Below are 13209 nucleotides of genomic sequence, written 5' to 3'. Positions count from 1 at the left end.
AATTTTAAATGCATTTTAGTGAAATTTAATTGATAGGTAGAAGTGACTGAAATAGTTGATTTAGTAGTAGAGAACAGATGGACTAGACCCATGAGACATGATTATACACAGGGACAATCACGTCAGTGTTACAAAGTTGAACATTGTTTTATCTTATGTTTTCTTCTAAGACTTTTGAGGTGCCTCACAGAGAGTAGCATCTCCAAAGCATTGCTTCATATTAAATAATTATGTACACACATATGTGTCTTTTGCATATTAATTCAACCCACTCCCTCACACAAAAAAAATAATATAAGCTTCCTTGAGAGCAAAGATTGTTTATTTTTATCTTTAGGTTTCCTAAAACCCAGTTCCTGGAATATTAGTGTTTAAATGCTTACTGATTGATCTGAATTTTACAGAGGGGACTTCTATGGCTGCTCTCTCTGAGCTCAGACTGATAGCCCAGAAATTCTCTGCTTATTAATAATAGTGGAATGTGTGATACATAGCTGAAATATGAAGAATGTCTTAGCTTTTGTGTCTTTTTCCTCCTACTTACCAACAACAGTCAGAGCTTTTGGCAGAATCAAGTCCAGAAAAATTGGGAGTGGCCCAGCAGCATCGCCGAAAGGTCGCATCTTTGAACAAGCAAATTCAACAGAAAACCAAACTTCTAGAAGAGGTTAGTCAAACTTTATAATTTTATTTGCTTAAAATGATACTATATCCTAGATAGAAAGGGCAAGGAGTCTACTATCAAAATAGAGAGAGAAGAAAGTAGGAAGATAATAGGATAAGAGGAGGTAAGAGGTCCTGAAAGGGAGTTATGGGACATGGGACTAGAATGATGGTAAGATGGGGTTAGGAAGAGGCACACAAGAACATATCAGAAAAATCACTTATTGAAAGGTAATAAATATATGGGAGTATAAAGAAGCATATTATGTGTTTTTTTGCTAATTTCGTAAAAATGCTTTTTTGCAGAGAACCATGAGAAAGAGAACATTCTTTTTTGTTGTTGTTGGGGCGGGGGGACATTTCAGTTGTTTCTATAACAATTAATTTTACCAAAATGTGCTCACATTTGTATTTCAGGCTCATACATTTCTCATTGTTACTCACCCAGCTTGTTCAAAAGGTATAATTACAACAATTGGTCCAAACTCAGCCATTCCTTTGTTCAAACTTCTCTCTGACTACTAAGAATGTTCTTTTTAAAGACACTTTCACTGCCATACTCCAAATGGAAGGAATGTGACAGTTTCCCCCCAGAATGTTACAGAGAAGGAACGGATTAAGATGAAAGGATTATCAGTATGTCATTTCCCATTTGGTAATATGTTTAGACAGGGAGTCAACTCTCTGCTTGGAGAAAATCTCATTCCCATTACTGACCAGTTATTCTGCCAAGGATAAATATGTGTGTGCAAATAATTCATTCAAAAATACTTAACACAGGAGGATTAGATAAACCAGATTTCAGAATTAATTTTCAGACTCTTTTTGAATACTACCTGGGCTATTCTCTTATGAAAGATAGCTTCTAGAAATCATTGTAAAAGTTCTCAATCCATATGAATGTATGCTTTTAAGTCAAATACAGTGGACTCTCAAAATTATTTGCATATATTGAGGCCTGAGCTTTTGATTTAAGTAGCAATATGTCTTAACTCCAAATTTCTATATGATAGGTAAATCCCATATTTTGTTAGGGTGTTACCATTTAGTTTAGAAATAATTGTAGTTTTTTTTTTAAGACTTCTTCTTTGATCTCCATAGGATTACAGAGACCAGGAGTTCTTAACCATTTTTGTGTCATGAACCCCTTCTTGGAATAATGTTTTTAAATGCATAAGATAAAATACATAGCATTTCAAAGGAAACTAATTATATTGCAATGCAGTTATCAAAATATTCTTAAAATGAGTTTAGACTCTGGATTCTAAAATGCTGACATAAACTATGTAATCCTAAACAGGGTAGACCCTTGGCAATAATTTCTTCAGAGTCCCCGGTCTCCTACTTCTTTACCCTCAGTGTCCAAAACATCTCATTGTACCTTCACCTGACTCTCACTCAGTAGTGAGAGTATTCTCCCCAATGGTAGACATTTGAAAAAAGCACAACAGGCCAAAATGGATGTAACCTACATTATTGAAGATATATTTTTCATCTCTGCTTCCTATGTAGTTTTTAAAACACTTCAAGAGGGGGCAGCTGGGTAGCTCAGTGGATTGAAAGCCAGGTCTAGAGATGGGAGGTCCTAGGTTCAAGTCTGGCCTCAGACACTTCCCAGCAGTGTGACCCTGGGCAAGTCACTTGACCCCCGTTGGCTACCCTTACTTACCACTCTTCTGCCTTGGAGCCAATACACAGTATTGACTTCATGACAGAAGGTAAGGGTTTAAAAAAATTTTTTTAAAAAATAAAACACTTCAAGATAGGAACTTTCTAGTTAGCCTGTTTAAAGTCATCAGAACTTCTAGTGGAATTCCAGGCGTTCAGTGGTCTTTTTGGTCTTGGTGTTAATGTGGGCTGATCTTGAAAGAAGAAACAGCAGGATGAAAAAGGAATTATAGATAACCTATTAAAAGCCAAATTTCCTTTAGTGAGAAGCCAGTTTGGTGAAACATTAGGATGAGAAATTGCAAAGGACTCAGATTAGTAAAGAGAGTAAGTAATGAAGTAGAGTTGCCAGCAGATAAGGAATTCATTGTTGTGGTTCAGTCGATTCACTTCATGACTCTATTTGGAGTTTTCTTGTCCAAGATACTGGAGTAGTTTGCCATTTCCTACTCCAGATCATTTGACATCTGGGGAAACTGAGGCAAATAGGGTTAAGTGACTTGCCCAGGGTCATACAACTAATGTCCAAGGCCAGATTTGAACTCAGATCTTCCTGACTACAGACCTAGCACTCTATCCACAGTGCTGTCTGGCTATCCCAGTTAGGGAAACTAGAGTATAAAGACCAGAAAGGGGCAAAACAAAATAATTATAATATTAGAAGACAAGGGTTGATGGCAGATGTGGGGAAACAAGAATAGAGAGGGAAAAGTAGATAGTCAGTCCTTCCTAGCTTTTCAAATTCTTTTCCCCTGCTAAAGTGCTCTTAATCTAACAATTTTATGAACATTGTAACAAGATCCTATAATTTTAATTTTTTTAAAAACTCAAACACCAGAATTTTCTTGTTTCTTTCCTCTATTACTAACACTTCCACTTAGCTGGACTTAGTTTCTGCCGGATTTGCTATCATTGGAAGGAGAAGTTTTTCACCCTCAAACGTTGTTTTCCTGGAAAGTAACAGTTCTTAAAAGATTAGGCTTTTGGGGGAGGCAGCTGGGTTGCTCAGTGGATTGAGAGCCAGGTCCTAGATGGGAGGTCCTAGGTTCAAATTTGGCCTCAGAGACTTTCTAACTATGTGACCCTGGGCAAGTCACTTGACCCCCATTACCTAGCCCATACCATTCTTCTCCCTTGGAACCAATAGAGTATTGATTCTAAGATGGAAGGTAAGGGTTAAAAAAAAAATTTTTTTTTTTTTTTTACTTTTAATAGGTAATTTATAGCATAGGGGCCCCTGAACCATATGTAATGATTCATGCGGTCATATAGGAACTTTGCTTTTAAAATGTAACATTATCTATACCTTCTTGTATTTTTATTTATTTTGTTCAATGTTTCCCAGTTACATTTTATTCTGGTTTGGGCTTCATTTGGGAATGTTGCAAGCTCCAAGTTTAACCCCCGATCAGCAGTACCAAAGTTATTTAAATGGGGCTAGTAATTGGAAGAATGGAAGAAAACATTGGTGTTGTCATGCTTTTATAGCTGAAAATTCTGACTGCTTTTCTCTTTCAATAACAACAATAATACCTAATATATATTGCTTCTGGCTTTGCACAGAGCTTTACAAATATTATTTATCCATTTTACACATGAGGAAGCTGAAGCAAACAGAGGTTAAGTATTTTCCTAGGGGCTGAATTTCAGATCCAGTGCTCTTTCCACTCACTGCACCATCTAACTGCCTGTTTTCCAGCTGCCCATTTTTACCTTTTCAGGAAAGTAAATACTTAGATTGAAAATATCAGTCAACTTAAGTCAGTTTTTATTAAGCATCTTCTATGTGCCAGGTACTATGATAAGCACTATAGATATAAAGAAAGGCAAAAAAAACAGCCCCTACTTTCAAGAAGCTTATGGTTTAATGGAGGAGAAAACATGCAAAAAAGACAACAGGACAAATTAAGACTTTCTTTAATGACTGGGGAAAGGCTTCTTCTAGAAAATGGAATTTTACCCACTACTTTAAAAGGGAAACAGGATTTTAGAGTTGATTCTGGAAGAAATGAGGAGACCCCACTGGAGTTGGGAAGTATGACCTGGTCAGGCTCTCAGTTTAAAAAGATCAATTTGACAACAGCTGAGTCTAGAGAATCAGCTTTCAAAGGATTTTTGTACATATCCTAAAAATATTTTGTGATGAGCTGCTTCTTTTTTTTGTAGTGGGTATCTTCTTAATGAAGAAAGTAGAGATGATGTCCTGGAAGCCTTTTAAGATGTTAGTCAATAAAAGATTTTCATAGCTTGAAAAAATACTAAAAAAGAATTAAGTATCTTTTTCTTGGATTTGATGTAATTTTGCATCTTTTTCACCATCTGCTCTAGTCCATCTGTTAGAAGTAGTTAACTAGTAACATTCTCATTCTTTCCAAATGTACTAAAACTGTAATTTCAGATTAATTAAATTCAGAAACAATATGGTATAGTGGAAAGAACCCTGGTTCTATAGTCCAGCAATTTGATTTCAAATCCTGCCTCTGCCTTTAGAGCTTGAATGACCTTAGGAAAATTATTCTTTTTGTCCTCTTTATAAAATGAATTAGTTGGCCTGGATGGCTTTCTGAGGTTTTTTTTTCCAACTCTAGATTCATGGTCTTATGAAATGTATTTTGAGGATTAACTAGAAATTTTACCCTGTCTTTACCCCCACCACAATTCTATACCTCCATTTTTTGGTTATTGCTTGAAATGTGTGATTTCATCTGTGTATAAAAACTCCCTCCATCAATGCAAACCTACAACTTATCTCTAATTACAATCTTAGGGAGTTGCTGAGAGCACTGAAGGTGGATGATTTGCTTCTGGTGGCAAAGACAGTAGACACCAGAGGCAAGACTTGAAACCTATTGGCTGTATCTGCATATAGTCTCCAGCATGTGATCTTAAAAACAGACTCTGTGGTTTTTTGCCTTTCTTTATATCTCTAGCTCTTGGCACAGTACTTGGCATATAGCAAACATTTAAGTGTTTGTCGACTCACTGATAGGAGATCAGTCCACCTGAATTTGCTTTTAGTGTATTCCATCTGCTAATCTTATGATTACAACAGTTGAGATCTATTTCAGAAATCTAAATTTCTTGATTGTGTTTAAAAGCATTAACACCTGAAGCAGTTAGATTAAATTTCAGCCACCATCCTCTTTGAGGTATTACAGTGTCCAAGAAAGAATACTGCTGTGGGAATCATTAGACCTAGTTCTGTCAATTTCCTTATCTGTAAAAACAAAGGTTTGGATTAGACTATTCTGAAAATCCCTTTCAGTGCTAATATTCTATGAGTTTCTCAGTTGTGGCAATGAGAAGTAGGTTCCAGAATAAAAGTATTCTGTCAGAATTGAGTTTTGTGTTATTTTTATTTTCAAAATAGGTATAAATATTTGGAAAATAGTATAATAGCTCCAGCACTGTCTACTAGTGGATCTCCTTCCAGAGTAGCTCAAAATAATTTACTTTGACCTTATAGAAACATTCTTTGACCTCATTCCATCTCAACTGATTCAAAAGTCAATATTTTCCTCTTCTATTTGTTTATAGGAAGACATTGACTGTTTGTTTTTTAAAGCACTGATTTCCCTGGGAGTCAAAGGACTTTGGGCCTGGGTCTCAGTTCTTTTACTAATTTTCTGCATGACCTTGAGCAAGTCATGTAAAATTCTACCTCAGTGTCATTTTTTTTTCTGTCAGCCAAATGGTTATAATGCAATCCTGCCCCATCTACAGAAAGGATATTGTCAAAATCATTGGTAATAAGGATATTATAGTGATTTGAAAGATATGAAACACTATGCAAATGCAAGGTGTCACTATAATGCAAACCACTTTAATGCTTTTCTCACCTCTCTGTCCTTTACAGTTACAGGCCAAGTGTGCAGATTTGCAAATGAAATATGATGAAGCAAAAACAAAACTGTCAGAAGTAAGTTTCTTTCCTTCCTTGGCTTGTAAAAAAAAAACTGTCCTCCTACATATCTAGCACTAGGGACTATCAATGACTTTTGATCTATCAGTAAGTATTTATTGAGTTTATACTGTACATAGAGCATTGGGTTAGCTGGTGCAGAACTACAAAATAGTAGATATTGTCCCTGTCCTCAAGGAGCTTATAGTTTATTTAGGGAGATATGATCAACCTACATGAATTACCTATAAAAAATTAAATGACTGCAAGAAAGCATATTATAAATACCAAGAATAGTATAGATAATGGGTGCTTTAGTGAATCAGAGTCAGAAGAGGTCACTAAAGGCTAGAGGAAGGTGGTGTAAAAATTGAAGTTTAGTTGAGCCTTGAAGGATGGATAGTGGGGTTTGGAGACAGAATTGAGGATTGGTAGGCAGCCGGGCTAGGGAACCTCATAATACATACATGACTAAGGAGCCAAGAAAAATAGAGAACATAGGCCCTTCCCTCAAGAAATTTATTGTCTAATTCATTAAGATGAAAAGATTGCTTACTTTTGATATAAATTTGATACAAATATCAAATAGAATCATTGAATACACTAATTGTAAGAAATTGTTAAGAAGTAATTTTTTTAATGAGGGATATGGCATTATGATCTGTCATTAGTTTCCATTAGATTAAGTGATCTTTTGAGTTATAAATATCCTGAGGTTACCACCAAGAATTTCCATTCTATGGATCTCTACTTTATTTCATTATGTTACCAAGGAGAAGAAAAGAAGTGGGTGGGGGTGGGGAATTGGTTGATAGCAGATTTATTTACATAAAAAAACTAAAAATAAATAAATTTAGAATTCAGTTCAGAGAACTAGGAGAATAAAAAGGGGGGGGGTGGAATTGGTTGATAGAGGATTTATTTATCTAAAAAAACTAAGAAAATAAGTAAAATTAGAAGTCAGTCCAGAGAACAACATCCATTAAGCACCTTCTTATGAACTACAAAGAAAGGCAACAAACAGCCCCTACTCTCAAGAAGCTCAGGTTTTAGAAGGAAAGTATATATGCCTCTATAAAGGGCAAGTTTCTCAGTTAAAGAAGATGGCAAATGGAGATGCTCTAACCCTAGTCCATGGTAGATTTATACCCACTCTCTTTGCTCCAGCTCCTAGATCTAGTGGGCTCTTCAGTCTCTCTGGGAACCTGCTTCTTTGTTCTAGACTGTCCTGGCCCAGCAGCATTTCTGTTCCTTGTCCTCTTTTCGTGCTCTCCTTGTTAAGGAGAAAGGTTAACTGAAGGCCTGACTCACATAGGCTGAAAAGGAATGATTTCCATTTTCAATTTGACTTGCACGGCAGCTGCCCTGGCCGTAGACAAGCACGAGGGAAAACTCTGCCTTGATGTTTCAGAGCAGCAGGTAGACAGTTTGGCAAGTGTCTAACATAGTTTTATACCTAGTTGAGGGTTATCTTTAAAAATAAATAACTCAGTTTATATTCTTGAAGTTTACAAAATACTTTCCTTAAAGTAAACCTGGGACATACATGGGAAAGAATGCTGTATTTGGAATCTGGTCACCTGGGTTCAAATGGACCACAATACTTGCTACTTGGGCAAATCAAATCACTTCTCAGAATGTCTTCTTCCTCATCTCTAAAATAAGGTGTCAGTCTAAGGACCTCTAAGGTACCTTCTAGCTCTAGATATATTGTTTAGGTCCAGTGCAATTATTAATAACCCTATTTTACAGATGAGAAAATTCATGTCCTGAGAGAATGAGTGATACCTAATGTCCATGTCTAGCTAGTAGGTATCTGAAGTGGAATTTATATCCCAAATTCAAAAAGAGTTTTTAACTTTTAAATCCAGCATTCTGTATGCCACATTATGTCTCATAATAACTTTTTCCACATAAGTTGGGTAAATGAGAAGGTAGGTTCCTCTAGCCTTTATATTAGGTTCACTACCCATTAGTTATAATGCTAATTAAAGCAACTGCTACAATTTTTCAGCAGAATGAGCTGAAAGTCATCTGGTTTGGGATTTTCAGTGTTATTCTTTCATCTTCCTTCTCTTATTGTCTGGCATTTCCAAAGTCACCTTTAAAATGGCATCGGAGGCCACATTGGGCGTTACTCTCATGGAGGTGAGACAAGTTTGATTAGTTCCATAGTGCCAGAGTAAGAGGAGAATATAGTAGGGATCCCTCACTCCCCCAAGCCCATGCCAATGACATGACCATTCTCCCCCATAGGTTAAGAGTTACAGCGAGAAACTGGACCAAGAATTGGCAGCCCTCGAGAAAATAGAAGCCCAGGCTGACCCAAGGCAAGTTTCATCCTACTGCGATTGTGCATCCATTCAGGTTTCCCTACAAGCCCAAGTGGCTGGTTCACTTCATTATTTTGAGCATGGTACTAATGATGCCAAGGCCAAGGTTTATATTTCATGCAAGGCAGTCAGCTTGATTCCGTTTCATGGACCCAAGACGATGCCCCTTCTGCTTTTCCCCCCCCATCTCTCTAAAACCATGCCAGAAGTTTCTCAGGGATAATTTTAATCTGTGTTGATTCTAAGAGATAGCATGGCTCAGGGGATGGGGAGCCAGCTTTGAAGTCAGAAAGGCCTAGGGTGGAGTCACTCTTTTCACAAATACGGGCCATTTGGCCTCTTAGTTCCCCAGGCAACTCTCTGTGACTAGGAGCTGCAGAGCAGATGTTCATCCACGTCAGTGGAAGCTTCACTATACTCTTGGGTATGGGGAATTGGAAGTTCACTATACCAATAAAATCACACTTGGCCCTGGTTACTTCAGAATAGAAGAGCCAAAACTATTTAAAACTGGATAAAAAACATCTCCACTAAAGCCCTCCTCCAGTAAGACCTGGCTTCTCCAAAACTATGCCAATTGAGTGCACTTTTCTTGAGTCTTCCCAAGTTGGAAAAGACTTCAGCTCTGGGATCCAACAGCTAGTCTAAGTGCAAAGTAGTTTATTGCCAAAACTTTGGTCACCAGCCAAAGAATATTCCTTCACCAAGGAAGTGAGCTTCTTAACTTCTGTTGTGTCATGGACCCCCTAGGCAGGCTAGTGAAGCCTACAGATGTCTTTTCACAATAGTAGTTTTATGTGCATAAAATAAAATACATTGGATGATAAAGGAAACCAGTTGTGTTGGAATGCAATTATCAACATTTTGAAAAATTTATTTGTTTGTTACATTAAAATTCCCAGTATCTCCTGCCCTTCCTCCCCTCCCCATACTAGGGAAAGCATCATCTAACAAAAAAGATATGTATACATATAAAATTATGTCTTGCTATGTTTCTAAAGCAGTTCTTTCTTTGGAGGTAGACAATTACAAGTCATTCTTCAAACAATATTTCTATTATCAACATATATTTTTTTAAGTTCACAAACCCCAGGTTAAGAACAAAGGTATAAAAGGGTCAGGACTTACCTGCTTCTATAAAGAAAATGCTACAAAATCATAGATCTTTTGAAGTTCTTCATGATTTCTTTTATGAAGGTTACTCTGAATTGTTAACACACTCCTACCCTCAGAAATTCACTGTTTTGATTTTTCTAATGTACTTTGAAATAATGTTTTACCTGTCCTTTGCTCTGTAAGCTCTCAATGGTCTTTAACCAAAAGTGAAACCAGCCTGACTTAACTACGCCTCTTGACCCCTAACAGCTTTCCAGTATGGGGTTGACAAAGCGACCTGGAGAGATATTAGTGCAAATCTATTGTAGCTACTGGAAAAATAGCTCTCTGACCCAACTAATGTGGGATCCTCTTTCATATGAAGGGCAGGATTACAAGTATAGGATTAGCTCGAGTATGAGAAAGCATATGTGTACTTTTGGCAGGAATTATGGACTAGTTTAAACATTTAGTTGTTTTTTGTTTTGTTTTGTTTTTAATTTTAAACCCTTAACTTCTGTGTATTGATTTATAGGTGGAAGATTGGCAAGGGTAGGCTATGGGGGTCAAGTGACTTGCCCAGGGTCACACAGCTGGGAAGTGTCTGAGGCCGGATTTGAACCTAGGACCTCCCGTCTCTAGGCCTGGCTCTCAATCCACTGAGCTACCCAGCTGCCCCCTAAACATTTAGTTTTAAATGAGCAGAAGGTCTCTCGTGAGGCTTGTGTTTTGCTTATTATGACCATCTCTTGTTATTTAGTAAGATGACTCAGTATGTTAAGTACCAATTCATTGACACCACCATCCAGAATTTATAAAAATCATGGGTAAATTTTGAACCATCAACAAAGAATCCAGGTCTTTAATGATTTTTTTTTTTTTTGCAACAGAACATTTAGTGGGCACATAATATAATTAGTAACAATAATAAAATTGTAACACATTTTTTAATTGAACTTTATCATTTATAATTGCACTTTCCTCACAACAACCCTATGATACAAGCCTTATTAATCTCTTTTTACAAATGAAGAAATTTAGGCTCAGGGATATTATATACTTTACCCATGGCCTTATGCAATATGATTTGGAATTAGGATTTGAACCTAAGTCATCTGACTCCCAAGTCCAGGCAATTTACAATTCAACTACTAGTCTATTTACATTCTGGGGCAAATGTTGTCAGATAGTTGACATTTTTATTTCCAAATCAGAATTTTTAATGGTCTTAGGAAACCTATTTCCTCTTCAGGATGGATTTTTCATTCCTTTTTATACTCTATATATAATTGAATAGCTGGTATGATTAAATATCCTACACTATTGAAACTCCTTCATGTCCTCGTATTTATGATTTAAGTTCTTGAATTCACAATGTTTGGATGCGGTATGATGAATAGTTATCAGAAAATAGGAATATAAATTAGATTTTCACTGAAATAAAAGTCAGTTATCAGTATAGAAAGCCTTGTGCAAAGCACTCTTTGGAGAAATGATTGAAATAAAAGATATGGCTCTTGTATCTGGGCAAGCTGGCTTTAAGTCTTTTTCCGAAAGAAACAGTGTTCCTTCTTCTGTTATCTTCTTGGTCTTCGTTTTCAGCATCCTGCAGAATTTAAGAGCACTTGTAGCTATGAATGAAAATCTGAAAAGTCAGGAACAAGAATTCAAAGCTCACTGTAGAGTAAGTATTGTGCCTGTCCTTCCCCGATCTCCCCACTAAATTTCATGCCTTGCCTTCCCCTCATTGCCTCCTGTCACAGCCCACTTACTCTGAATATAATTTCATTCATTTATTTGTTCATTCATTCAATCAGTATATATTAAAGTCCTCTTATGTGTCTGCCACTATGCTGAGTGCTATGGAAAAACAAACCCAAACATTTATACCTACAGGCTCTTACAGTCTAGTAAGGAAAGTAAGGTACATACACAGGTAACAAAGGCACTGTCTTGCAAACTAATAAATGCTACAAGAATTCATAAAGTCGGAGACATTCAGAATTGAAAGAACCCTCAGAGGACATCTAGTCCAGCCATCACCTGAACAGGATGTGTTGATTCAGAAAGCTTTCCTGTAGAAGGGAGGATTCAAACTGATCCCTAAAGGAGAGCTAATTTTTCAAAGACAGATGAAAAGAGGGGGACAGAGAACGGGGTGAATTCATTCCCTAAACTGCTCCCATCCGAATATCTTAATGACTTTACTAATAATGTATTAATGGAGCATAGACACATGGCTTTTGTATGAGTCATTAATTGCATGTATATAAGAGCTGTTCATGGTTCATAAATACTTGTATTGCTTTCAAAGGAAGAGATGGCACGTCTACAGCAGAATATTGAAAGTTTAAAATCCGACACATCAGAAGATGGAGAGGAAAAGGTAATGGTTCTGGATTGGATTGCAGAATTGTGTAGGGCTTTTATGTTTTCTCTTACCAAGATGCCTCTACTCTTGGCCAGTTCATGGATCCCTCTAAAAACAAGTTTTCAAAATTTTTTTCTTCCATATTGCACTACAGTCTCCCACAGACTCTGTACCCCTACTTTACCTGCCTTCTTTTCAGACAAACAAAATCAACAATGGTCTTGAAATTCAAACCTACTACCCATAAGTCCCCAGATCTCTCTTGATTTTATAGCTAGCTTTAAAGGAGGGGGGGAAAGGAAAGTTATAGTGTCTGCTACCTACTTTTGTTTCCTTTAGAATTTTCCTCCAGTTCTACTGGAGTTAGCACCGCCCAGTTATAAAAATATTTCTTTAGAGGTTACAAATTGTTTTTGCAAGAGAACAAAAGATTCAAACTTATAGTCAGCTGTTTAGCAGAGAGCTCTTAAGAGACCATATTGTGACTGTCCTGGAATTCACCTCCATCAGTGAGGAACATCTCATGAGAGCCTAGAGAACAGTCTGAATTCTAGTGTCCATTCTAAGCTACAAGAAATTCAGAACAGCTTCTTAATATGATTAGATTTTTTCCTCCCCTTATATAAGAATCTGAAAGAGCCTAAAAATAGAATTCTCTTCATTTCTTAGCAGGATTCATACTCACTAATATCAGTCATGATAGTCTTAACTCAAGAGATTCCTTGAGGGTCTGTAGGCTGAAATGCACTTTGATTTCCTTCTTACAAACAGATATCTAGTGAACTTTCTCAGATTTGTTTTTCCCTTTTTATAAGTAACTAAAAGCTTCTTGTTCCCTGTGGGACCCTGTTTGCCAATATAGAAATAGTCACAGTGTTCAAGGTAGATACCGACTTAAAGGCCATCTAGCCTTACTGCATCATTTTTTTAGATGTGAAGACTGAGGCTCAAAGATGGGGAATGTCACTGATTGTCACTGCTTAATGGAAGAGCAGGGATTAGAACCCAGGTCTCTTGATTTTTAGTTGAGTGTTCTTTCTCAGATGCTATATTGTCATAATTTCATTTTAAATTGTTAATGGTTGTGCTACAGATTTGATGTCTTGGCCTTAATAAACCAAAACCTACCACTCTCAACATGCTGTTGTCATCCACTTTTTTTTAATAGTTTTTATTTT

The 13209-nt window shown here is 36.7% G+C and overlaps 1 protein-coding gene across 3 annotated transcripts in view; it reads left to right on the top strand.

Moving 5' to 3' along the window:
- Window positions 1-13209, top strand: part of CCDC93 (coiled-coil domain containing 93) — a 118566-nt gene that overhangs the window by 66588 nt on the left and 38769 nt on the right. For all 3 annotated transcript variants that reach the window (XM_044669915.1, XM_044669917.1, XM_044669918.1), the window contains 5 exons: window positions 554-667; window positions 6188-6250; window positions 8489-8562; window positions 11263-11344; window positions 11975-12046. In XM_044669915.1, the coding sequence (XP_044525850.1) occupies window positions 554-667; window positions 6188-6250; window positions 8489-8562; window positions 11263-11344; window positions 11975-12046 (405 nt within the window). The remainder of the gene's footprint in view (window positions 1-553; window positions 668-6187; window positions 6251-8488; window positions 8563-11262; window positions 11345-11974; window positions 12047-13209) is intronic.

The sequence above is a fragment of the Gracilinanus agilis genome, chromosome 3, assembly GCF_016433145.1.
Source record: "Gracilinanus agilis isolate LMUSP501 chromosome 3, AgileGrace, whole genome shotgun sequence".
Lineage (NCBI taxonomy): Eukaryota > Metazoa > Chordata > Mammalia > Didelphimorphia > Didelphidae > Gracilinanus > Gracilinanus agilis.
The sequence above is the reverse complement of the archived record's forward strand: the minus strand, read 5'-3'. Positions and strand labels throughout refer to the sequence as shown.